The sequence below is a fragment of the Strix aluco genome, chromosome 10 (assembly GCF_031877795.1).
Source record: "Strix aluco isolate bStrAlu1 chromosome 10, bStrAlu1.hap1, whole genome shotgun sequence".
NCBI classification, from domain to species: Eukaryota; Metazoa; Chordata; class Aves; order Strigiformes; family Strigidae; genus Strix; species Strix aluco.
In genome coordinates, this window is record NC_133940.1 from 18,863,800 (window position 1) to 18,889,009 (window position 25,210).

General features: G+C 40.9%; 1 protein-coding gene across 6 annotated transcripts in view; it reads left to right on the forward strand.

Annotated features, from left to right (window-relative positions):
* Positions 1 to 25,210, forward strand: part of HTR2C (5-hydroxytryptamine receptor 2C) — a 98,694-nt gene that overhangs the window by 60,572 nt on the left and 12,912 nt on the right. For 5 of the 6 annotated variants that reach the window (XR_012624520.1, XM_074834637.1, XM_074834636.1 and 2 more), the window contains one exon: positions 22,801 to 23,001. The exons of the other annotated variant lie outside the window; for it this stretch is intronic. Coding sequence is in view for 4 of the 5 variants with exons in the window: in XM_074834637.1 (XP_074690738.1) it covers positions 22,801 to 23,001 (201 nt within the window). In the remaining variant the exon portion in view is untranslated. The remainder of the gene's footprint in view (positions 1 to 22,800; positions 23,002 to 25,210) is intronic. 6 annotated transcript variants of the gene reach the window in all.

Below are 25,210 nucleotides of genomic sequence, written 5' to 3' on the forward strand. Positions count from 1 at the left end.
GCTGAAGAGCTGAAATCAGCACAGGAGCTCTGGACTGGAGATGGTGACAATACCTGGCAAGAGGAGGGAGTGATGCTACATGACTTTTCCCAGCAGTGATGAAATTTGGTCAGTTGTATTAGCATCGACCTCTTCCGAAACACTTTGAGTAGGAGCCTTTAGCTTTTAATTGTTATATGGAAAGCTGGCTTTGCTCCATACACATAAATTTCTTCTTAAATTCATTTCTGATCTCATCTGAGATTATCCGTACCTTGGTTTTGGCTTTCTATCTTGGGTTTTTGGTTTTTTTTCATTGTTAAATTTTTAATGTTGGACTTAGTACAATAAAGACTGGAAGCCAGACTAGTGGGGAAAGTGCCATCATCTGAGCAGTGCAAAGCACTTTGAAATACAGACCATAGTGCTCCATGGTACTTCAGAATCATCTTCTTGCTACTCTTAATAAGGCAGAATTGTTTTTAAAATTTGCTACTTATTCTAGTCTTTTGTTATTCTTTCTCATTATTTCATGTGTCTTTTTATTGATGCCTTGTCTGAAAATCTCCTCAAGGTTTTTGTATTCTTTTGTTATGAGAGGTGAGAAATCAAATTTGATATTTGCAGAACAGTACCAATATGAGCTGGATGCAGTCCTTTGGATATATTTTTTTTTTTTTTGTCTAACTGGTGAAATTCCACTTATTCATCCAAGGAGCAGCCTGAACCTCAGGACTTTCTTAACAGACAGGTTGTGTATGACTCTAGTGCAATATTCTCCATTGAGATAAAGACTTTATATCAAATTAGCATGAATGCCTTATCTTTCTTTCTGTGTCTTTCATTTTCTCAACTAATTTAATAGAAAAAAACTATTGGACACTCTTCTGAGGGGATGTTGCAGTCTTATATTAGCTATGCAAAATAAATTGTTGTGGTTCTTTTTTTTTAAAAAAAAAAAAAGAGGTTTAGCCCTTGGTGATGGTGGGTTGAGGTATTTGATTTTTTTGTTGTTGTTGTCTTTCTCTCGAAGAGGTCATGCAACAATCCAAAGCAAATTAAGAATATGGACCAGGAATGAAGAGGAAGCCCAAATTATGTCAAACCATGGACACGGTTAAGTGAAAAAAGGTGTCTGTGGGCACAGTTACCCCCTGATACAGTGCTTAAACTTGTTTCTATTTTCAGTTAACTGACGTCACTGGTAACATCTGCACTGACTGTTCCTATTGTCTGGGAACATTCATTTGACTGAAGTGGATTCTTCATACACTCCTTTCTAAGCCTCCTTGAAGTTTTAGTCCTCATCAAGTTAAGAGAAAGATCAAAAATGGGCACCCCATAAAACTGGGGAAGGGTTGTCTCGACCTCTTCCATGATGAACTGCTGCCATGCTGTGTAAAACGTGACACACACACAGCACTGATGGTGAGGTTCTGGTCTAGGAAGGAGACAGTGAAAAGTTTCCTGGGCAAGCTTATGTCTTGGCTTTCTGCTGAGTTTCTCCTTTTGAGACAGTGCATGGATTTTGGTTTCAGGGCTTGCAAGCAAGGGAACAATCCATAAATAAATCATATAAATTCAAGGAAGCAAGTCAGGGAAGTCTCTGCTGTCGGCAGAAAGACCGTTGTCAATTAGGAAGTTTCTTTTAATTATGTTAAAGCATTGCTTTGAGTTGGATTTGACTTCTGAACAGTGTCTCAACCTAAAGTTGGGTAGAGCAAGAAGTGGTACAGAGTGCCCTTAGGTCCTCTGGAAGGTAGTTTTGCATCACTTCTAACATCTGCAGCATCTGTCTGTCTTCTAGTAGATTAAATTATAACAGTGTTCAGCGTTTGACCTGTCATCACTTCTTTGGGCAGATGGTAATGTTCTTTATCAGTAACTGAGCTATTATTTCTGTGTGTGCTGCAGCTGCATGGACAGATTTAGAAAGCTTGTCACTTCTAATATAATAGGAACCAGCCCCATAAAAATTCAGGTTTTAGTAAAAGCTTGGCTTGCATTGTAAATTCCTCCTGAAAAATTCCGTGGGATCCACTGTAAATCTTCTGTGTGGAAGCTCTTTTCTCTCCCTCATGACAAATCTCTCCCTCCCTTAGCAGGCCTCTGTGCAGCAACGGCAACTGGTAAATTTGCGGCATTATCATGGCAAGCGGGATGTGACAGCCAGGAGTATATTTCAAAATATTGGGAGGGAGAGGAGCAGGCAGGGCTTGCTGGTAGTGCACCCCAAGTATGGTTGGAATTGCATCCTTGGAGATCCTGTGCACTACAAGAAAGAATTGCAGGCAGCTCCTTGTGTCAGTGATCTCCCCCTGTGTTTGTCTGGCAGGCTGACTTGAGTCTTCCCTCCAGCTTGTGTGAGAGTGCACAACCACACCAAACCCCAACCCAGGCCGTGCTCTTCGCTGTGTGCAATGTGTAGGGACCAAAGTTGGAAAAGTATTGTGGGGCAACGATGCATAGGTGCAACCAACTGTAACTATCACCCAGCCTCTGTGATATTTTTATATCCGTCTTGCCTGCACTGCCATCTGTTACCCAAGGTAGGACAAGTGAACTGGGTGTTAATAACTGGCTATAATGAATGCACAAGTGTCCCTCCTGGGCTCTCAGCAAGGCTTCATTAACTTTGCTTATGGACATGAAGGTCACGTTCCACAAGGTGTACTGCTCTGCACTTTCTTTCTGAAAATGAATGCTGTTATTCTTCATTATGCGCTCTGGAAGTGAATGCTTTAACCAGTGGAGCTCCCCTTCTCCTGTAGCTGCTCTGCTGTAGCTTGTGGGAGCCTGGACTTTGTTGTGCTACGCACCACTTGATGCCTCATGTTGCAGAAAAGCAAGGAGCAAGGGCCTCTCTCCAGCCACTGCTCTGGACACACATAGCATCCTAACCAAAGTGTGTCATGGCAAATAAAACTGCTCAGAGTGCTTTTAGCTAATTACATTTTTTATTAAAATATGGTGTGTTGCCAAAACTGAAAACTCTGTAGAGTGTATCCATGTCTACAGCACTTCTGGGAAGCTGGAAGAGGAATGAGATTATTCTCATTGCTGGTGAAGTATTTTTGCAGCATGTGGGAGTCCAAGTCCCCATTCTGCCAGCTTCATGATGATCTGTTGTGCAAAAATTAAAAATTTAGCCAGTAACATAATAATCACTGGGGTGTATCGGACTATATTTCAAGCTATAAAGTAGAACTTCTGTCTTGAAAATGTGTATTTTTTAACATAACTCTATTCTTGCAAAAATCTTCAAAAGTTCTCATGTTTATTCTAAAGCTGAATGAAAACAAACTTCTAACCCTGTAACACCACTGAGAAACTCAAATGCTGCCCTTCAGTATGCTCAAACAGCAAAAGGCACTCCAGGGCTGTGAAGCTGTAAGAACCAGTCTGCTGTTTGTAGGCATGTGCTGTGAACTGGGCAGCTCTGGAGCCTGGGGGGAAACAGGAGGCAGTTTCTATGGTCAGCAAGCCCTTACTTCCAAGGAAGGAGCTCAGCGTGTCCGTCTCTGACAGCGATGAAGACAGCTATGCCTGAGCTGCCAGGATGCAGCAGCTCACGTATTAGCTGTTCCCTACAAGCTTCTTGCCTGTCACTTCAGCATTGCTTAGGTTCACTTGCACGTATCAAGTATTTTATTTTTTTTCCAGGAGAAGAGTAGAGGACCCCTAACTTTAGGTCTCTAATCTTGCTTCCGCTACTGCCAAGCTCTGGATAATGTAGCAAAGGGTTAGCTGGTGCAAAGAGGATCTTCCCCAGAGCAAATCAATGCCAGTCTTAAGAGAGACTTTGAATGGCACCTTTCTTACCTGCTGTGGGTAGGGCCTGGCAGTTTTGTGCCAGGTCCTTATGACTAATTTGAGCTCAGCTATAATCCACATTGTAGAGCATCAGTTTATGAGACACTGAAGACCAATTTCTGCTGTCAGATACAGAGGCAGAACTGTTACTATTTAATTTTTTACCACCTGCCTGTTTCTTGTTATTTCTTCACTCTGTGCTGCCTGTATATCATGAAGCTCTGGCTCCAGCCTGCTTCTCGTTGTAGGCAAAGATATTCTTTACTACCCTCCCTGTCTTCATTCCCATTGACAAGAGGATCTTGTCAATATGCCAGCTTTAGGAGAAAACACCAGAAAACAATAAACATTTCACATTTGTAAACATGCTTTTTTTTGCTCTTTCTAACCTCTTGCTGTTAAGCAACCAGCTACTTTGCATACTGTGGGTTAATGGAGCCTTTAGCCTGTGATCTGACAGGGATGATGGTGCTGCACATGGAGCTCAGGCTTCTCAGTCCAGCACAGATGAACACAGCACAAACACTTCCAACAGCTTCTGTTTCTGGTAACTTCCATCATGAGGGCTGGTTGTGGAGAATGTTGTATGGCTGCTAGAGCTTTTATTGATTGCACACCCTTTGAATCAGCTTGCGTTAAATTTAATTAAACAACACCCCTCCAGAGAGGTCAAGGGGATCACGGAGCCCCTGGGTATGCACTCAAGAGCAGGGTGTGGGTCAGTGAGTCAGTGGGCTGTGCCAGCATCTCAGCATGGCAGTGGTGGGTGTCAGGTGTGAACGAGCCACACGTGCACTGTTCAGTTGTCTTGGCATGTTATAGCACTGCCAGGCTGAGAGCTAATCCTGGCCTTCTTCAGGAAAATGAGCTTGTGGCCTCTATTTTCACAGGTTGAGGGGGATGCTGCAGAGACTCATTGTTTGCCCTGTAGGTTTGACAGGCTTTTTCACAGACAGAGCCTCTTGCAGAAAGGCCTGAACAAAATTGGTTGTGCTAATCAGAAGAATGCTGCTTGGAGGCATGAATCCATATTTCTGAGATTAAAGGTGATGCATCAGGTAGAAAAGACAAATTCTTTCTTTTTCTTCTATTTTTCCTAAATGGAGAAAATATGAAAAACAGGAATGCTAAAGAACACCCTAGATTTTTTCTAAATGTGTTACTGCCTGCTTTGATCTATAGCAGCAGGCTGCAGGTAGGTAACATAGTGTGATTTTTCTTTTTTTTTCCCCTATTCTTACAAGTGGACCTAGGGAATGTCTTCCTACAAAATACATCCAGGGGAGATCCTGACCATGCTAAAGTCAATGGGAACATTGGCAGCAAGTTCAGAGAGGCTAGGGCTTTTTACAGAGCACTTCTCTGGCTCCTCCAACCCTCCTTACACTCCTCCTGCCTGTCTTGACTGTAGCTCTTGGCATGACTATGGCAGCATCCTTCATCTAGAAGGGTCCCAGATGCTTTGCTACTCCCCTCTGTGTCTAAGGAAATCTCTTCTGCCACTGCAATGCAGCTCCCTTCATGACATTGCTGTTTATTATGTTTCAGCACCATCACACAAGGCACGAGCCACTATCCTGTTAAAGCTATGGTACATATAGGTAAAAGAACTGAGATGGCATTTGTCCAAGTAAGATGCCCTGATGCTGCGCAGTCTGAAACATTCAGCTCAGCACTAGAATGCGCTTCAAGCCTGTGCAGGGCCTGATCCTGAAGTGTATTTCAGTGGGCATTCACTTACTTAATGTCATTTGGGATGAAAATCTCCTTCTGATTGCCTTTGTGAGGCTGGTTCTCCCTAAGGCAAATCTCTTTTGCTCTGTGTTTCCTACTGGAAAGAGGACTCTTCTCTTTTGGGTTGACTGAGACTGAGGGGATTTTTTGTTTATTTTATTGGTTTTGGTTAAAAAATAAAAATTTTAAAAAGGCAGAGGAAGCAAATTCACTTCAGAGAAAAATCATATTTTGCTGAGCAGCATGATCCAAATAGGAAAATGAAATCACAAAGAGATTCCAAGGAGAGTTTCCTGATCCCACAGGAATACAGGAGTGAAAAGGACTTTCTGACTTGCTGTGTCCTGTTGTTTGCTACCGAGTATTAGACACTAAGCTACTGCAGTCATATCTTACATGTTCCAGAGCCTGTTTCCTTTCAGGTCTGCCTGCTGTTGGGATGCCGAAGCCAGGATCTGTGTGTGTCAGTGTGTAGCAACAGAAAGCCATGACAAATCTCTAAGCACCTTATTACAAAATCAGAAATTCATCTCTTTGCCAACCTCAACTTTCTTGCAAGAAGCAGTTTTTAAATAGAAAATCCTAACACTGCAGTGTGATAAAAGCAGAGCCTCCATGTACCTTTGTACTTTCTACAAGTAAGTGTGCTTTGCAACTTTCCTTCAAAAGCCGATAAAGAAGGCTGCTTCCCCTCTGCAGTTTTATCCAGGGGAACCTGTCGTCAGTATTTCCTCTCTCACAGCTGTACCAGGGCACAAGAAGTCATCACTAGGTCAGTTAGGCCCATCGCCTCTAAACCATTTGTGGTTGTGGTCTGAAATAAAGCCAGAGCTCATAGGTAATGAGAGCGGGTTGCAGAGCAGGTTTCTGTAACAAAGCCTCACGGGCACTTGCTAAGTGGAGGCAGGGTTTTTGCACCACTTCCAGCTCCACAACTCAACTTGAGATGTGGTCTCACCCTAAAACGCACCATGGAAACAGTTCTAGGTAAGCATGAACCATGTAAAATATCACCCAGGCATCTCAGTGAGGATGTTTCCTTGGATGCAACTTCTACAAATGTGGCAGAAAAAACTGTCAGAGTCCACCTTTGTCCTCCTCCTAAGTTCCTGAGAGGTGAAGGGAAATATTAAAATACTCTAGATGATTTCAGTAGATTTACTCCTACTTATACTAGTTGAACATATGGCCTTATAGTTTTCTAATTTACCCACACCAAGTATGCTGTATCTGATCAGGGAGCTATCTTTCATATTTTAGACACTAAATTGGACAGGCATGTCTTGCCTGCCCAGTGTAATTGAGAATTGCCCATCCAAAATACATCTTTTATCTTCAAGTATGACTTATTAGAATGATTTTGAATGACACACATTTAAATGCTACTATTTAATGCAAATAAAGATTTAGATCCAATTATATTTTTTATTTCATCCTTATGCTAAAAATTTTTGGAAGATGCAATGGGTTTTAAAACTCACAGGAGTGTAAAGCGACAAAAACCTGGAGTGTGTATAGTTACATTTCTGTTTTACAGGAGTACTGATGTCAGTTTAAATACAGCAGCAGTTTTAATGCTGTCGGTGCAATTTTCACATGCCCAATTTGCTTCTAGATCAGTGAAGCTAAATGTGCTTTAAAATGCATGAATCTTTGTTTACTTTTTATGACAGTAGCCCTTTAGATGCAGTAGTAGTACTGTAAGTGTGTTGTCTCATTGTAATTAACTTTTATGAGTTTATTTGAAAAGAAATATAAACTTACATGCTTTGTAGTAAACTAGAAATTGATACAAGATAATGAGAAAAGCAGAATTGTTATATATAAAAAGAAAGACCCTATGATGATAAACTGTTCCAGCAATAAATTTGCTGCTTTATAAAGGTGCCAGGTGGATCACTGAGATAACAAGTAAAATGAAGACAGCTAATGTGTTTCCCACAGACAGATTTAGCCTCATCTGACAGGAAGAACAGCACACCCTCCGGGTGCTGGGGCCATGTGAGACACAGCCACCCAGAGTCTTCCTTAGGTATGTTTAATCCCCTATTATTAAACTTGAATTTTAAAATAAAGATAAAGGATTTAACCAGAATTGCAGGGATTTTACCAAGATTGAGTTCATTTTAGTCTATGTCATTGTACATATATATTTACCTGTGACAGCTTCTTACAGGGACTTAGATATTTTAGATATGGATTCTAGTCCCAGCCTAGATGTCCCTTTGCAAAACTCGCCTGAGTTCAGCTTCAGCTGTAGCTCAGGCCTCCCTCATTCCCCCAATCTGTTGGCCATCTGGAGAAAGACCCAGTTAAAATGTGCACCGCCTCTCCAACCACACCACAAAGCCTGGTGCTCAAGCAGCATCTGCTCTGTGAGCAGGGGAGCTGCCTGTGAACTGACATTTGCTTCTATTGATTTTTGTAAACAGCATGATTTTTTTTTTTTTAAAGAAGAAAAAAAAAAGAGAGAGGAATAGTAAATTCAAATTCCACAGAACAGCAGAGTGGAAAGGATAGCAACTCCTCTTAATCTTTACCAAAACACTAAATTAATGTAGGAAAGTGGGATATAAAATATTTTCCATTTAGAAGCATCATATGTGTGACCTGGAGTTTAAAAAACAGAGGTGACTACAACAGCCTGGCCTGAGCTGTGACAGAGGAGTGCATCTCAATGGCTTCATCCATTCTGTCCATCTCAAACGACCCATACTAGTTATTACTTTTACTTCTGTTTTCTCTTATCCATAAAAGCCCTTACTTTCCATCCTAGAAGGTGCCTGCAACTAAATCTAGAAACACTTTCACACACCAAATATCTAGGATATATTCTCTCATGCTGAGAACTTGCTATCTCTTCTCACTCACCCCAGCAGAGTGAAACTGGGATGAGGAACTGGTTAGTAGCATGTGTTTCTCAGCACTTGCCAATGAGCAGTTATAATTTCCAGGAACGGTCCTACTTGCAGTCTGTTGTAAAGATTAACATATGGCTCATTTTCCTGTGCTGGCTGTAGCTGCAGATATTGGAGAACGTAAAGGGAAACACAGAAGGACTCCAAGGATGGTCAGCTGTATTTTTGTACTCAGTCTTCACTTAACGTGTAATTGAAAAACTCTTTCATCCTTGTTCTGTTTGGAAATTATGCCCTGTATTCACTCAGGAAGTCTGTTGTTGCATGCAGATAGATGATATATTTGTGTACATCCTATCATATTTGCTGCTTTTACTGTATTGTGTTATGGGCAGCATTTTGTGAAAATAAATATGGTTTCTTTTCAGCATATGGTAACCTTAATGTTCTTTATGTGATTAATACCATATCATAATTTCTTGCCTAAGGGCTCAACCTGAGTGATGGTGACATGCCAAGACCCCAAGGAACAAACTACTGCCTTTTTAGAAGAGGTGTATGTAATGGGCCAACCTAGTCTTTGAGCTCAAAAGTATGGAAAAATCACTGCCATTATGCAGGGCAATACATATATAGACAGCCGCTTTAGACAAGATGGAAAGAAATACAGAGAAGCAAGGTGAAATGTCTGAAAAGCACTTAGATATATTGTAAGACAAATATACCAATGTAATCCATTGGTTTGAATTATGAATGTTTCCAGGATTGGGTCAATTAACTCAGAATTAACTCAGATTTTTCTTCTACTTGCTTTCACATTTGTCTGTTGAATTGGTATCATTAAATTCTACTTGGCAAATTATGATTTTAATGTCTCTCCAATTCACATGACATATCCCTTGAAATTCTGGTTCTAGAGTTGTCTAATATTCATTAAAATATGCGCAAATACCCCTGTAGGTTAGTTTGCTTCCCTGAGACCAAATGGTAAGTGTAGCATTAAGTTCCTACTTCGTGGTTTATCAGCACGTGCTGGGAAAGAGGCTCTGATGTCATTCATCTGCTTGCATGGTAATTAAATGGAAATTACATTGATGGAAGAGGGGCCACATGCCAATTGCTCTGCTTTGCACTAATTTGCACGCTGCCTCATTGATGCAATACAACCCTTTTCTGAATGGACAACTCACAAGAGAAATAGAATGGATCCTCACTAGCTTTTCTGCCAAAATTGTCATTAAAGATGCTAATGAGATGAGGGGAATTTGTGCATGAGCCTGTCACAGAGCCTAGGCTGTGATTACCAATATGTGCTATATCAACATTTTGGTATCATGCATTAGTTTCAAATATATATTCCATTTTTCCAGCCTCCTTCATGTTTTCTGTTTGTAATAAGTCTCGTTGTTGGAAAACTTTACTATTCTTGCAGGAACTCTGATAAGCACAGTGACAGCAGTGGGTTTAGTGAGTGAATCTCTCCTACGAGATGTCGTCTTGGGTCCTAGGTGAAAAAGGTTCAGGACTACAAAATTCAACGAGTAATGCACAAACGTGAAATAACCTAGTTCCTCTACCAACTCTTAGGTGTGAGATTTTATGGGCAAGGCAGGACAGTTGATAAGGTTCTGTTGATTCTCTGTTATTTTGGTTTGCTTTCTATTACTGTTGACATGTTGGCAGCAGGCTCTCTTCTCCAGCTGTGCTGGAGTTATAGAGACAGACCAGTTGTTACCCTGACCAATCCGTTTCCACTTTCTGATGTATAATATTTTTTGCGATGTGTTTATTTTAGGTAAGTTTTGGGTGTTTCACTTGTTTTTATAAATGTCTATTTCTATCCCCAATCAGAGGCAGCAGCTGTAGAAAAAGGTCTTGGTGTTGTTGAGATATGGAAATTGTATGACAGGCTGTTACCGTACCTATTTGGCACCCACTGGGATGCAGGAGACTGTAAATGCGTGTCTGACACCTATGAATATTGATGGCTGATTTTAGAAGGCAGCAGAGCTCTGTCCTTATGTCCGCATGTTTGTTCTGAATGGTAACTACTTCTCACTCCTCTATGTAAATTTTGAATTTGTTGGGTAGAATTTTGCATTTGCCAGTTAAGCTTTTGTTGATTCCTTCTGATCAGCTGATCTGAAATGAATGGAGATACTGCATTTTAACAGAGCAGAAGACAAAAGTCGTGAGTCTACTGCTAAAATCTAGTTAGCTGTCTCCATCTAAGACACACAACAGCAGAACAAGGTTATATTTTTGATATAACACGACAAGTTGATGTTGATAAAGATGAACACAGGAAAAACAACTTCCAAAATTAAGTCCTTCAAACATACCCTTTACTTTCCATAATCATTTTTCCAAGCTTTTTCTAGTCCATATTGGGATAAGTACCTCTTGTATCTTGGGAGTAACTAGTTCTACTACGACACCCATATTACTCATTTACATTTGTTAAATCTACCTCAACACTTATTTTATTACATTTCGCTAGATTATTATGTTAACACATTATTTTATTATCATAGTTATCACTGGTTTTGATTTGTAATCAAGTGCAAGATTACACTGTAATAATAGTATAACCATGATAATAAAATAATGTTGCATTTGATTACAAAGCAAAAACAAGTCTATCAAAAAACCCGATGGTATAACTTAACTAAATATCATTTCTTTAGTTTCCTTTTCCACCTCATGAGACCACTATAATTTTCTGGGTAATAGTATTCTTTCTAATATATCAGTACGCCCACACTTCATTTATCCATATTAAATTACATTTCTACTTCAAGTTAATGGAACTTACAATAGGCCTACAATTTCTGCAAAACTCAGAAATAAAGGAGTACAACTGTACCCAGACGGTGGTCATATGTTAAGTTTCACTTTGCCTCTGATGTTACCCATCTGGTATACATTCCAAATGCTGAAACATTGTTATGGGAAATGGGATCACCTCATCCTGCATTGCCATTTTGAACACAGACCTTCTCAGGATTCAAAACTGTGTACCTGCATCATTTGTCAGAGGGTCATAAAGTTAGGGAGGATTGATGTTGCTGCCTGTTTTCTTTTTGGCTGAGGGATGTCACCTGAATGCCAGGATATGAGGATGAAGGTACTTGTGTTGGAGTAGTCTGAGGTGTTTCTAAATCTTTGGATCTGTAAAGAAAGCTGTGCTGAGTTGACTTTTACGTGTCCTCATGCAGCAGTTTGACAATAATTTGGCATTTTATAGGCTATAAATACTGCAGTATGAAAGCGCCATAATCCAAGTTTAAATCATATTCCAACTTCAAGTCTTTTATAGTAGACTCTGTTAGTAGTGAGCAGGTTTATTAGTAATAAGTTGTGTACAAAATGCTTACAATAATGCAAATCCTTAACATCGTATTATGTGGTTTTACAAGTTGGGCTGTCGCACCGAATGACCAGTTGGTTGCTTGGAGTAAAGGGCTGATTTAGCACGCTGCATTAGGCTGGTTGGGGGTGTATCAGCTCTGCCGGGTGGGCATGGGGTGAGCAGAGGTACAGAAGCCCCATGTTTCTGAAGAGGGACAGTGCAGTTTTGGCCACACGCAGCCTTCCCAGACTCCTGCTTTCTCAGGATTGCTTTGGATGCTTGGATGCTGGTGACACAGTCACCTTCCTTCTTCATGGCAAGGGGGCTTGGGATGAGCCAGTCTTCTCTGAGTATAATACCCAGATGGGAGGTTGGTTCCCAGCTAGGCTGAATGAATTAAATCCTACGGGAGGGCCAGGAGTTGAGTCTCTCAGCTGTAGCACTGGTTGCTCCTGGGCTGAAGACAGAATTAGCCTGCAGGCCTCTGCAGATGAGAAAGGAAGAAATACTGCAACATGCTGAGGTGAAGTCTGCAAACCTTCTTCCCTCCATGGCTTAATGTACAGACATCCTCAGACTGTGATTCTGTCCGTGCTTCCCCACAGAGAAGTTCGATTAAACATGAGCCTTTAAAGTTTATGCTTTCTTGTGGTGATGGAAGTGGAGCAGGCCACACCAGGGGCTCTCCTCTCACAAGTCCATGTCCTGCAGGTGTCTGGGCTGTCTAGGAAAGCCTCCTGTGCCACTGATGGAGAAACGGGCTTTCCAGCAGGCACCACGCTGTCTGGCTTACATGCCGATGAAGCTTCCAGACCTAGTCCTGCTCAGAAAATTATTTTCCAGGCCTGTGAAATGAGTCTCCAGGGTTCCTATGGCCTGGCAAAATGGGGAAACATCTAAGTATTGTCAGATAACAGGGGGAAGAAGTGGGGAAGAACAGCTGGGTAATTGAGGTTGACAGTAGAGGGAATGGGACTCCAGACTTTGAAACACTGTACTGGAAGAAAAGGCTACTGAAATGTTATTTCTCAAGTATTGTGCAAAATCTGAGAAGAGCTCAAGCAGTTAAGTAACTTGGTCTAGTTTAGCTGCACTTGTTTGCTTCATCTCATTTCTACATCCTATTCCTCAGTTAAAAGAAAGTTATTCACAAAATTTTCCCAAAGTGTAAGTCTGGGTCATACCACTACAAGAATCCTGGTGGATAACTGAACATTTCTGGGTGCAATCTGGAGGTTGTTTGCACACTCGCCATGGTTCAGCAGGTTATTCCTATAGAGTATAGAACTGACTAGCAATACATGCATTTTCTAGATCGCTATTAGATTTACTTAATTAAATATTTGAATCTTGTTTACATACTAGATGAATTCTTCTGCTTCAGGGAAGGACAGTGATTCTCCACTGCATTGCCTTTTAATTGGGGCAGGTTGCATGTGCACAGATTACTATGCTGAGTTTTTTAGAAAACGGTGGTTTGCTCACATGTTCAGATTTCCTTGGGATTACTGCATACGTAATAGTGTTCACTAGCAAACTATTTCCTTGAGAAAGCCGCTGAAGGTGCTGTTCTATCACCTTTCAGGGTCCCACGGTGAAAGTTTCCACTGTGACAAACTCCAGCTTGACACTTCTCCTATAATGAATATCGGTTCTTGGTCAGAAGCAGCATGGGCATGGTGGCAGAAATGTTTTGCAAGCAGGAGGTTTGCATCTAAGGTATTCAGTGACAGAAGGACAGTAGATGGCACTCAAGGATATGGAGCAGAAATTCTAGGCTTCTTAGCAACCCCCAAATAATTGCTTTTTACAGTGGCTTCTGTGAAGCACTGTCATGCTGGCATTTCTACCTGTACAATCATGAAGAATCAGAGATGCCCACTGGCTTGGAGGATGCTAAACACGGAATGCGTTTTGCAAGTCCTCTGCTCTGAGAAATACCAGAAATGGAAATAAACATCTGTGAGCATAACCAAAACATGGCTTATTTCCCTTGCTTGAAGTGATTTCTTGCCATTACCAGTCTCACTGACTACTTGTACTGGCTTTTAACCTCATCAGACAAGAAAACTGTGACTCACACTGGCATGAAGTTCAGCCAGACAATTAACCTACTGTCCCTAATAGCTTTCCTGCTGTTGAGGAAGGTACACCGTACAGTAAGAAGGAAAGCTGACTCACTGAACTAAATTCATCCAAGCATTTGAGCAGTGTAGGCTGCACTTTCCATCGGCATTAGACTGGTGCAAGCATAGCACTGTGCTGAACAAGGGCTGAGACAATGGTGGCATCCTGGTCACATCTAGCAACCTGTGAGCAAATGGGAGGCAAAATCACTGCTGCTTTTCAAACTGCAGATCTTGCTCTGTCCTCATGTTATGTTTTATATTTCCAGATGCAATTCTTTACTTTCCCCCATGGAGAGGGAAAAAAATACTAACCGGGCATGCAAGGTATACCAGACTTACAAAACTCCTGAAGACGTCTGCATTGGTATGCTCAAAGTTAATGTTAGTGATTAGCAGAAGATTGTTTAGAGTAAGTAAATAAATTCTTATCAAATTGGCCATCTTCCTGGAATATTTAGTAAAAGCATTAGTTAGTTAAAGATGACAAATCTGTGCTCTCTGAATACGGAACCCTTTACATCAAATGAAGGAAATCTTTATTATAGTTCTTTCCAAAATCAGACATTTTATCAGGATTCAGAGGCCAGTTTGTTCAGCTGCATTGACAGGAGGGAGCCCAAGCTGAGAAAGAGGATTAATCCCAGGTAGGCTCCCACACATCTGTCAGGATGGCACAGATGTCTGAATTGCCACAGAGTTATGCTGAAGTCAAACTAAAGACCTAAAAATTCCCCTCTGTATGGTCTTGTGGCCTCTCACTATCCTCAGAGCCAGTCCTAGGGTTGAGCCATAGTCTAAACTTTATTTGATATTGTTTGGTTTGAGCAGATGACTTCTTTGTTCCGACTAAGGCAACTGCTCAGCAGTCAGTTGTAATCCAAATAATGCCACATCATTTTCAGTTCTGAATTTTATTTTCCTCAGATGATCTGTATGTTTTGGCAGTTATTTCTTGTGATAACGGATCTCTTTCAATTTCATCAAAACTAGGGAAAACCACCTGTTATTGTCACAGGTTTGTGCACTTTGTTATGAAACAGTTTTTTGGAAAATATTTTTATTTTTACATTTAGAGGGTATTCATTTGGGGTCTGTGTTAGCTTGTGGGCTTATTTTCCAGTATGATTGGTTCAACTGTTGTTTTATTAGTTGTTTAGATAATGGATGAAGGCTGATCCATAACCTGCATGAAGGAAATTAGAGGCCACTGTCCTGCCATTGTGCTGACATACAGAACATCAGTAAAAGGAAAATGTTTACTGGTGTGAATATTTTATTAGACTCTGGTTTTGTTTAGATAAAGTATTGTGAAGAACTTATATCTCAGAATTGTGTGAAGAGATCATATGTCTGTTGGAGTTAAAATGCTGTAAGGAACCCTTTATATGATGTTGGTGATACAATTCAATTAATTGTACTGTTGCCCAGTTAACTGTCCATATCACCCAAGGTAAAAATTCCAGATTCAGCTACGGATGCTTAAACTGTGAGCAGAACATTATTGAGCCTAGAAATTTTTCCTCTGACTTCAAACATAGTTTTAGTCTCCGCCAATAAATGAAAAGATGAATGTAACATATGGATTCATGGAATGACAGACTGCAGCAGAATAATTTGATATTTCCCTGAGAAGAGATGCTGCCTTTGGGATGGCAACAGCGTTCTCTATGTTGTCTTCTTAGCAAACATCTCATTTTATTAGAAGGATTGTTTTAAGTATAGCATGGATAAAGCTGGCTCCTTGCATTTAAAATATTACTTAAATGATACTCAAGCAACCTTTCCCTAGATCAGAAAATTACATCCATTCTGGCTTTAAATTTGCTTCTTTCTTACAAGTCCTGTGAAGACGGCAAGTTGTTGCCATACTGGATAGAAAGCAAAATCTAACACAGTTATTTAAAATTCCCAGAATGCCATAATGGGTACAATTGTTTAATTTGCAATAAAATACAGTCACATCAATTAATTGCTATAACTTGTGAGGCAAGAACCAAAAGACCTTTGGAGGCTCATCCAGCTGTGCCGGGGTTTCACTTGACGGTGGGGGGTTTCTGAAGGAGACCACACTGTTCTGTGCCCATTGCCTGCTCCCTGCCCCAAGGTCACTTGTGCCATGCTGATGGCTTCACAAGGTGAAAAGCAAATAGCTCAGAGGAAAATCAAAGCTCAGGAATGGTGGCACGGCCCAGTTTGGAGGTGATCGGTGGCACAGACTCAAGTAAATCCTTTGTGCGTTGTTGCACTATAGCAAAATCATATCATCTAGGTGCAGAGGTTCGAGTCAAGCACAGGGTGCCAGCAATGGTCTCACCAACACCACATCTGGACACAGTGTCACCCTCCTTTTCTCACTTGGTGATCTCTTCCACCCTCTTAGCTATCATATCACCTGAGAGCCCATCCTCCACTGAGCATCTGTTGCGACCCTCAAGCCTTTTTGGACTTGCAGCATTCAAGAATAGAGGTCTTCTAAAAGGCATCTTCACTCTTTGTGTGTAGATTATGTCCCTGTGCTTGGCTGTGCTAGAATATGTGCTATTTAAGGGATCCAGATAGCCTTTTTTTCCTCTAGAAAAATGCAGGCTAGAAACTTAAAAGTAAACACAAGTTCTCATGTAACCCAGCACCCAGGAGTTCAATATGTCAGAAAAACATTAAATTCCACTCTGTTGATGATGCCCTTGAGATCAGCTGTTCCTCTAGCCAGGAAGCTTGGCTGTGCGCATGATCCTGTCTGTGGACATGCTGGTAATCACTGAGGACTGTGGGGGGTCAAGCAAGACGTTCTGTACTTTTCAGGCGTGATGGAGATTTTCAACAGTCTCAGTTGTGTGACTCTCAGGGTCATGAATACGGATGTCTCTGAGACATTTGTCTATGTAAATCTGAAAGAAGTAAATTAGCAAAAAAGAGATAACATAGCTTTACACTTACTGATGTGGTATTTCAGGCTAAGAAATACTTTACTTCCTAGATAAGAGAGAAGAAAAGAGAATAATTTAAATTATTTCATTCCCTTGGGAATAATGTAATGCAGTAATGTTAAAACTATGTAATTGCTTTCTATTTTTGTAAAGCCTGTGGCAGCTATGAAACTTTAAAATTAATACTGGAAAGTCTGGTTAGTATAAAATGTTTCAGTTGCAATACATTAATGGTGCAATCAGTGCATTCCTAATAAAAAGGAAACACAAGCTTTCTGAGGCCTTGTGGGTTTCTGGAGAATGCATATTACAGATTACAGTCAGAGTATAAACCCTCTCTATCAAGTGACCTGGAAGAAGAACAATTTTAAATGGGGCCCTGAGCAACAACAAGCCTTTGAACAAATTAATCAGGAAATACAGTAGCCCTTGGGCAGGTCTGGGCAGGACAAGATGTTAAAAACGTGGTCTACACTGCAGCCAGGGAGAATGGCCCTACCTGGACTCTCTGGCAGAGAGCACCAGGGGAGACCCGAGGCTGACTCCTGGGGTTTTGGGGTCAGGAATAAAAAAGATCCAAGGCCTGCTGTACTCCAACTGAAAAGGCGATATTGGCAGTTTATGAAGGAGTTTGAGCTGCAGTAGGTGCAAGATTTTTAGCAGTGGACAAGGGTAGGCTTTTTTTTCCCAGGCCACGACAGTGGATTTCCCTGGAACGTGTGAAAGAATCTTCAAAAGCTGCAAAATCTACCAGAAGTTGACAGCTTTTGGTTATGTCTTCTGGGTTGCTGTTTCCCATTGTCTGCACGCTGCTCTGAGTTACAGCAAAGAAACCTGAGCGAATGCTTTGTTGAGTATTACACTCTTCTCATTTTGAAAGGCCATATCCTCACTTCTCAGGGAATTAGGTGAGGCATCTTCTGGATTTTTGTCATTGACCTTTCTGAGAGTCAGAGCTCTACACAGAGCGGTGAATGGCCTGGAATAAATCTGTGGCACCTAGAAGATGATCAAGAGGTTCTTCAAGCATGTGCTGTGTTGCCATTTTAACTGCTGGGAAATTGTGCTTTGTACTGGGATTAAGATTCATTCAAACATAATGATTTCCTACCATTTTTAGTTCAATTCATTCAAGGCCTACTAGTAGTTAAAACGAAATGTAAATACAGTAAATATCAGAACTTCAAAAGGAGAAATATTAGATGTATTTTAGTTTTTGGCCAAGCCAAGGAACAACGTTAAAAGAGGCTGTATTTGAACAGATAAGCATCTCTAGTTCTTATTCTGCACCTCTTAGCTCTGTTTTTTTTTCTATATATATGAATATGTATATATACATTATATATATGTGTGCATGTATGTATATATATAAAAAATGTCATCATGAGCCTAAAAGACAAAATATACCCTTATTCTTTCTGTGTGATTGTGAAGGGTGTTTTTTACCCTTTTCATCATCCTGATAGATATAAAGCTCTGGCTAAACACAACAAATGTGTTCTGAAGCCTTTTCCAAATTCCTGTTCATGGTTGGAAAAGAAATGATTGCTGCAGCTTACTGTGAGTTTGCCATGAAAAATTTCTGAAGCTACAGGGATGAATTTTACATAACTCTTCGTTTTATTGTGGTGCAAGCAGGTATTTTGTCACTATTATTCCAAATTTGTCCTGAGCATTACACTGCATATTCCTAGGAGGTATCCTGGGGCAGATTGTGCTGGAGAAGTAATAAATGTATACAAGCAATAGTCATTTTTTAAAATGTAAATACAGTGAGCCAGTCCATTTGTAGCGTGGGGTGTGTTTGTCTGTATGTGTACACACAACTCCTGTCTACTCCAGCTTAACACAGAAAGCTGGGTAAAACTCATGAGATTTTGTTTGAGGCTTTGGGGAGTCTATTCTACAGTCCCACAGTTTCTTTTCAGCCACAGGTTCTAACTTTTTTTTTTTTTTTTTTTCAGTTCTTCCATTCTCTTACAATCTGGAGTAATTCTGTTTTACCATTTGACATAATTAATTTTGCTTCCATTTGCTGTGTTTTGGATATCCAGTCACCTCCTGCTGCAGCGGCTGGTAATTTTGACTCTCACGCAGTGAACAGCACAATGACCATAATACTAGTGTTATACAACATTTTTTACCCATATACATAAAACCTCTGACAAAAGTGATTACATTTCATTGTTGTCATCTTTCTTGATGGAAAGCACAAAAAATTTAAGGGAACTCTCATGCGACAGCAGATTAGCTACACACAGAGATGGTCTGTGACTTTGCCAAAATGCTTTTGAGTTTCTGTATTTTGCTGCCAACAGTTTGTGCCCATCTCAGCTGTTCAGTGACACGCAGGAACTGTGGTTTGCTGTTTTATCCCAGTGCAGGAGATGAAAACCCACTATGGACCATGACTCCTGGTTAAACATGAGCATTTGACCCATGTTTCCACTGAAGGACGACAGCATCTCAGGTTCCATGAGGTGCTATTCAGTGTTGGAGGCACACAGGCATTCTGTAGAAGTTTCCTTCCAGGATTTCATACACAGTGTTTTTACGCTGATCAGAGACAGAAATTAACACCGATCTAAAAGTATTAACATTGCAATACTCTTCTATATGCTTTTCTCTTTGAATTTGTCCAGTGTAATCTTCTAGCATCCACAAAATGTCTGGAGTCAAAAAAATCTGCAGTTTGATTACACGCTGGGTAGAGAAATATTGCCTTTTGTTCTGACCTGCTGGATTCATCTAATTCCCTTCAGCACTCTCCTATCCGGTCTACCAGCACATTAAATATATGACTGATTTTAAGGGCACAGATTAATTCAAGGTACAAAAATCAGAGTTTCTTACAGAGAATTTGGGTTTTGCTTACCCAGGTGTTTAGTACCGGTTTATTCTTTCTGGAGCCAAATTTGGACTGAGATGCATGCTTTCCATTGGAAATGCAATTACTAAAGCTTAGAAGTGCTGGGGTCCAAGAATTCGTTTCATTCAGTCATCTGCACTTCTAAATATATGGTAATTGCTATTCTTTGAAATGAGATAAAATAGAACAAATTAGAGAAATGTTACTTTCTGCAGATAGGGTATTTCTGACGATAAGATTGTTTCAAAGGTATAACAACATTAACAGAATTGTTTTTTTAATCCTTGTTTGCATCTTGGCACAGTCACGGGGCACATTTCCTATGTTTTGCACATTTATTAGAAACAGAATTAGAATAAACTTTTTTCTTTTTTACAAATTATTGGCTTTGTAGGCTGTGTAGGAGTTTTTCAAATGTACACACCATGCTTTCTTAAAAGTAATTGCATTTTGAGATAGGATATATATAATGCACTTCCTATCAAGGTATAGTCGTGTGTTACAAGCTGCCATTCTACAAATTTCCAGAGTGACATTTTATTATTACAGATCATTTTAGGAAACTTCCTGAGAAAGTAAAATGTCTCCTCGTATAACAGCCTTTTCAGCTAGAAACATAACAGAGTGCCTCGGGACAGTAAAGACTAAATGGATTAGCCATTAGGAGGGTTCTCCTATCACCTTTATCTTCAAAGACATCCTGACAGTTTGCCCAGGCAGTAATTCTGGGCAGCATTACTTTGATCTGTTGGTGGCTGTGGTTCCTGTGGTGCCAGGGCTGACAGCAGGCAACACCTACTAACCTCACACCATGGGTATGAATGTTCACTGTCGCTTTTGCTTCTGCTAATTTTTTGGTTGTAATGCTGTTGCCTAGTTCACATCAGTAGCAGAAGTTGTTTCAGGAGGAATCAGTCATGGGAAGCAAGCAGGTAGCTCAAAGGAAGGAGCAAGAGAGGCTATTGATCATTCAATAATGCTGAAAAGGTTGTTGCTGTAGAAACCTCTTCTAGGTCTAGCAAATGTCAAGAAACAGACCCACTGCAGTGCCATAGATCAGATTGGATCTGGAGGCCTGGAGTCCCTTTCTGGAGACACCGGAGATTTCCTGGACGTCTGCCTGATGGGGAGAGCAGCCATCACCATCACTGTCCCCCTGTGCAGAGGCTGCTGCACAGTCACAATTGCCCCATGCATATTCACACGTGGTGCTTTGCTCCAGGTCTTGTGCTCATACCTCATTTCAGCCTGTATCAGAAAGCTGGCTCTTGCAACTCAGAGGGAGAAGTAATGAGGGATAAAGTGTGACTGAATGTGTTTTAGCCTGGGCTGGCAGCAAAAGCCTGGGGCTCTACAGGGAGCACGGGTACCACTTGAAGGAGATGAGGCTTGTTCTTCCCTAGAGCATTCACTGAGGCATCACTAAAGACCCCGCAAATCAGAGCTTAGCTGGAGCTCTGAGCTCAATTGCAGGTTGATGGCAACAATGTCCTAAGCTATTGCAAAGTGTGAATGAGAGCAGGAGGAGCAGAATTTGATGGTAGCTTCATGAATGGGCTGAGTCATAATTTAACCAAGTTCAATTCATTTGTACAGCAGAGATGCCTTTTAAAGATGCTTCAGCCACAAAGTGCTTTACTTAGTTCCCTTTGACAAGGACCTCTTAAATGCTTGCTGCTTTGGATTTCAGTCCACTTACAGTCCATCTAGTAGGGGTGGTGCAAACTTGCTGAATTAAATGGGTTATCTCCCCAGAGCTGAGGTCTTGTGTGGGTTTTGTGAGTCACTTAGCTCTTCTTCTGTGGGTTTTCCACTGGTAAAATGAGCTAATGTGTCCATCTCGTTCTGCTGTACCCTTTGTGAAGGGTTCCTGGGCTTTGCTGGGACAATTCATAATAACTTGCTCTGGTTCAGTTCATCTCAGGTTTCTTCATGTAAGGTATCCTGGGTCTCTCTTGGCTGGGTAATTTGTTTCAAAATACACTTTCTGAGACTAACATTTCTCCCTTTCCCTTCAAGATCAGTAGGATGGAGCTGCATCATTCTTAACATAACATTGATTCTGCAGAGTGACGTTTCTGATGTTTGGGGTAAACTTCAAGATTGCTTTAGATATCCATGTTCTGAATGAAGACACAAGAATATCTCATTATTCAACTGTTATGAAGTCTCTCATGTTTTCAGCTGCTATAGATATTGTTGATTTGTTTTGATAAGGGCATTAGAAGCCCAGAGCTTGGCAGGACATGTTATTGATCTCATGCAATCCACTCTAGGCATTAACATGGGAGTATCACTCACAAATCAATTTTCTCTGAGCTTTAATTTAAATACCAGTGCCCCTTGAGGATCTTTCTCAAGCTATACTTCAGCACTGGGTAGACTGATTTATAAATGCAGGCACCCAAATCAGCTGCGTGCCAGCTGCTGTCACATGTAAGAATCTAGTCTCTTCAGTTTGCTGGCATACTTGTTTCTGTAAAGAATAATACTCATCTTTGTCTACCTTCAAAACGGTTTTCAAGTTTCAGCTGCTCAATCCAGCTGCTCTGTAAAGGGGCAAGTATTCCTCTTTTATTAAGACACACTGCCTGGGGAGAATATATAAGGTGAAGTAGCATCATTTAGCTAGTTGTTAGACTGTGCAGAAAAACTGTCTGCTACCTTTCTCCTCAGCAGACAGAAACTGAGAAGTATATATCAAGAGAGCTTTAGAAAGGATCAGAGTGACGTTAATGCCATATAGCGCTATGTAATCCATGAAAAGAATGTGATGAGGTGATTATAAATTAATGTAATGTTTGATTTTGTAAAGATATGTGGGAAAGGTTAAGAGAGAGGAACAGAGCTAGAATGGTCACTTTGGAGGCGCTGCCAAATTAATATTCCTTTGCCTTTAACTACTGGTCATGGAAAACAGATGTGTGGGAACTGGCTACGGGTTTATGGAGTGTCCAGAGCCAGGGACTGCCTGGTCAGAGGCCCCGCGAGAGGTTTCTCTGTCCACTTTTCATGCACGTGCCCCTTACTGGTATTGTAGAGTTTAAATATCCCAACAGTTTCTCAGAAATGGTGGCCTAGCTTCCCAAATTATTTCCTTTTCTTTTTTCCTTTCATTTCTTTTCTCTCTATGTTTCAGATTATGCTTGGCCTTTGCCTAAACAGTTGTGCCCTATGTGGATTTCCCTAGATGTGCTCTTTTCAACTGCATCTATTATGCATCTCTGTGCCATCTCTCTTGATCGGTATGTAGCAATACGCAATCCCATTGAGCACAGCCGCTTCAATTCCCGCACCAAGGCTATTATGAAAATTGCTGCAGTTTGGACCATATCCATAGGTAAGCAATGCGGCTCACGATCTTAACTATGTCTTAATGAATAATAGTGTTACTCCAATTTTCATTTAGGATTTTTAAGAGGATACTCAAATTAATTTACCTGGCCTGCATGCCTGAATATAATAAATGATTACTGGGAAATAGAAGTCTTACATTGCAGTTGGTCAGTGACCAAAATAAGTAGTCATTTTTCAGAATACCATCACTTTCAATGCTGAAGCATTGCTGCTGTGTACATATCAATATGCCGATAACAACGGTAACACAGACAAATGGTACTATAAAACTGCTGTGTAAACAAAGCAGAAAATAGCATTAGCAAAGACTCCTGAAGGAAAACCCAGCCAGTACAAATGACATGTCTACACTGCAGTTGCTGCAGTTAAACTTGCTCAAATTCTGATAGCCGTTTAAGTGAAGCAGTGCAGAATTGAAGGCAGACTAACAGTGAGGTATTTACTGCTCTTGCGCAGGCTGTATAGCCTATATTATACCCTGCCACAGCTGGATTGCTGCTAGTACTGAGCTAGCAAGTTTGAAGTCATAGTAAATGAGGAGTATAAAGGAAGACACTTTTGTATCACTTTGATAAAAAGTGATAAATAAAGCATCAGTAAAACAAGAAAAGGCAAAATGATAGCAAGATAACAGTAACATTAGGAATGTGAGGAAAAACATTTTTGGGGGAATTCTTTCAATGTGCTTTATAAAAGAGACATTTGGGGCAGGGTCAGAAGAATACTTCCCCCTGCTGTATTGCCTTTTTGCTTGAATAAGATTCAGTCTTACAAAGATTTAACATTTAATTTTTCTTTTATAAAGCGGTTGTACTGCAAGGAAAAGCATGTTTCGGGTACTTGAACTTCTCTTGGGTTTTGCTGCTTTAGAAGTGGAATATTTTACTGTATGTCTGGGTGCTGCAGGGGCCACTTTTGAAGAATCCTCCCATGGAAAAAGTCTATGGAAAAAAGCAAAAAAATAGGGGAAATATGCCTTCTCTCCTCGTAACTATAACTATAACAATAATATCTGTTAGAAACAAATTTTCATGTGCCACAGCCTGCTACAGTTCCTCTGGGTAATACAGTCCACAGTGAAATTAGATTGAGTTTAATCAATTCATTTAAGATTGTTATTTATTTATTTATTATTTTAAATTCTCTGTGCTACCTGTTTGGCATAGGAAAGAAAGCTGCTGAATTCAGTGCATAAGCAGTCACATGAAAACAACTTCATGTGCAGGATGCTTGGGCTCGATTTGCACAGGCAGTTCAGAGTCGGCACCGAACCTGTGCCCTGGGCTGCACCGTAACACAGAGGGAGTAGCCGGTATCCTGCCCTAGCAGAGCCATATAAATCTCTCAGCAGCATTAAGTAGCACATTGCAAAACCTGGGCAATAAGACTGTTTTGCTTCCATTTCTGGAGCTAACTTGAGTTTTTTGACTGTGTTGCTTTACATGTTGCAGACCTATCCTTAGAAACTTTGGCTAATGCTGAATGTGGCTGCCTGTACAAGTGCCCTGAGAGCTAAGTTGTGGTTTGGACTATGGGTCTAAGGAACAAAGTAAGGCAATGAGTACTTCATGTATGGTTCACTGAGTAAGCAGACTAGTAAGCAAATCTGGGGCCTGACCAAATAGATGTAAAGACTGCCATAGTCCTCCCTCTTCCTGAAGTTACTGGGTGGGGAATGGGCTCAGGACAATGGAAAATAGGAACATTATGGGCTCTACTGTCCCCCAAGGACAAAAGTACCTGAGCCAGGACAGGCAAGGTGCCTCTGTGTTGCTGTAGCTTGGAAAGGAGATGAAATGGCACTTTTCTTTTGCAGGCACATGGCTCATCAGCCCTCAATAAGACAACGGGTGTGGCATTTATTCCCCAGCATCCTACAGTCTTTAGGAAGAAGCTGTGAGCCATCGCTCAGCGGGATGTCTGCAGTGCACAATGCTGTGAGGGACTGCTCCCCCCAGGCTGGGAAGGGAGATGTGTTACAGCTGTACCTGCATGACCTGCTTTGCTGGGATCAGAGCTGAGAGGGTGTACAGCATGTCTGGGCTTTGCTTATATTTTGTTCATTCTCTTTGATGCAGATACAGCTGGCCCAGGGGATTCTTTGCTTGCATCCTTTTTTTTTTGAAGATACAGGCAGAATCGATACTCCCCAGAGAGTCTGTTCAGGGCACTGAAATGCTGTTGGATTTCCA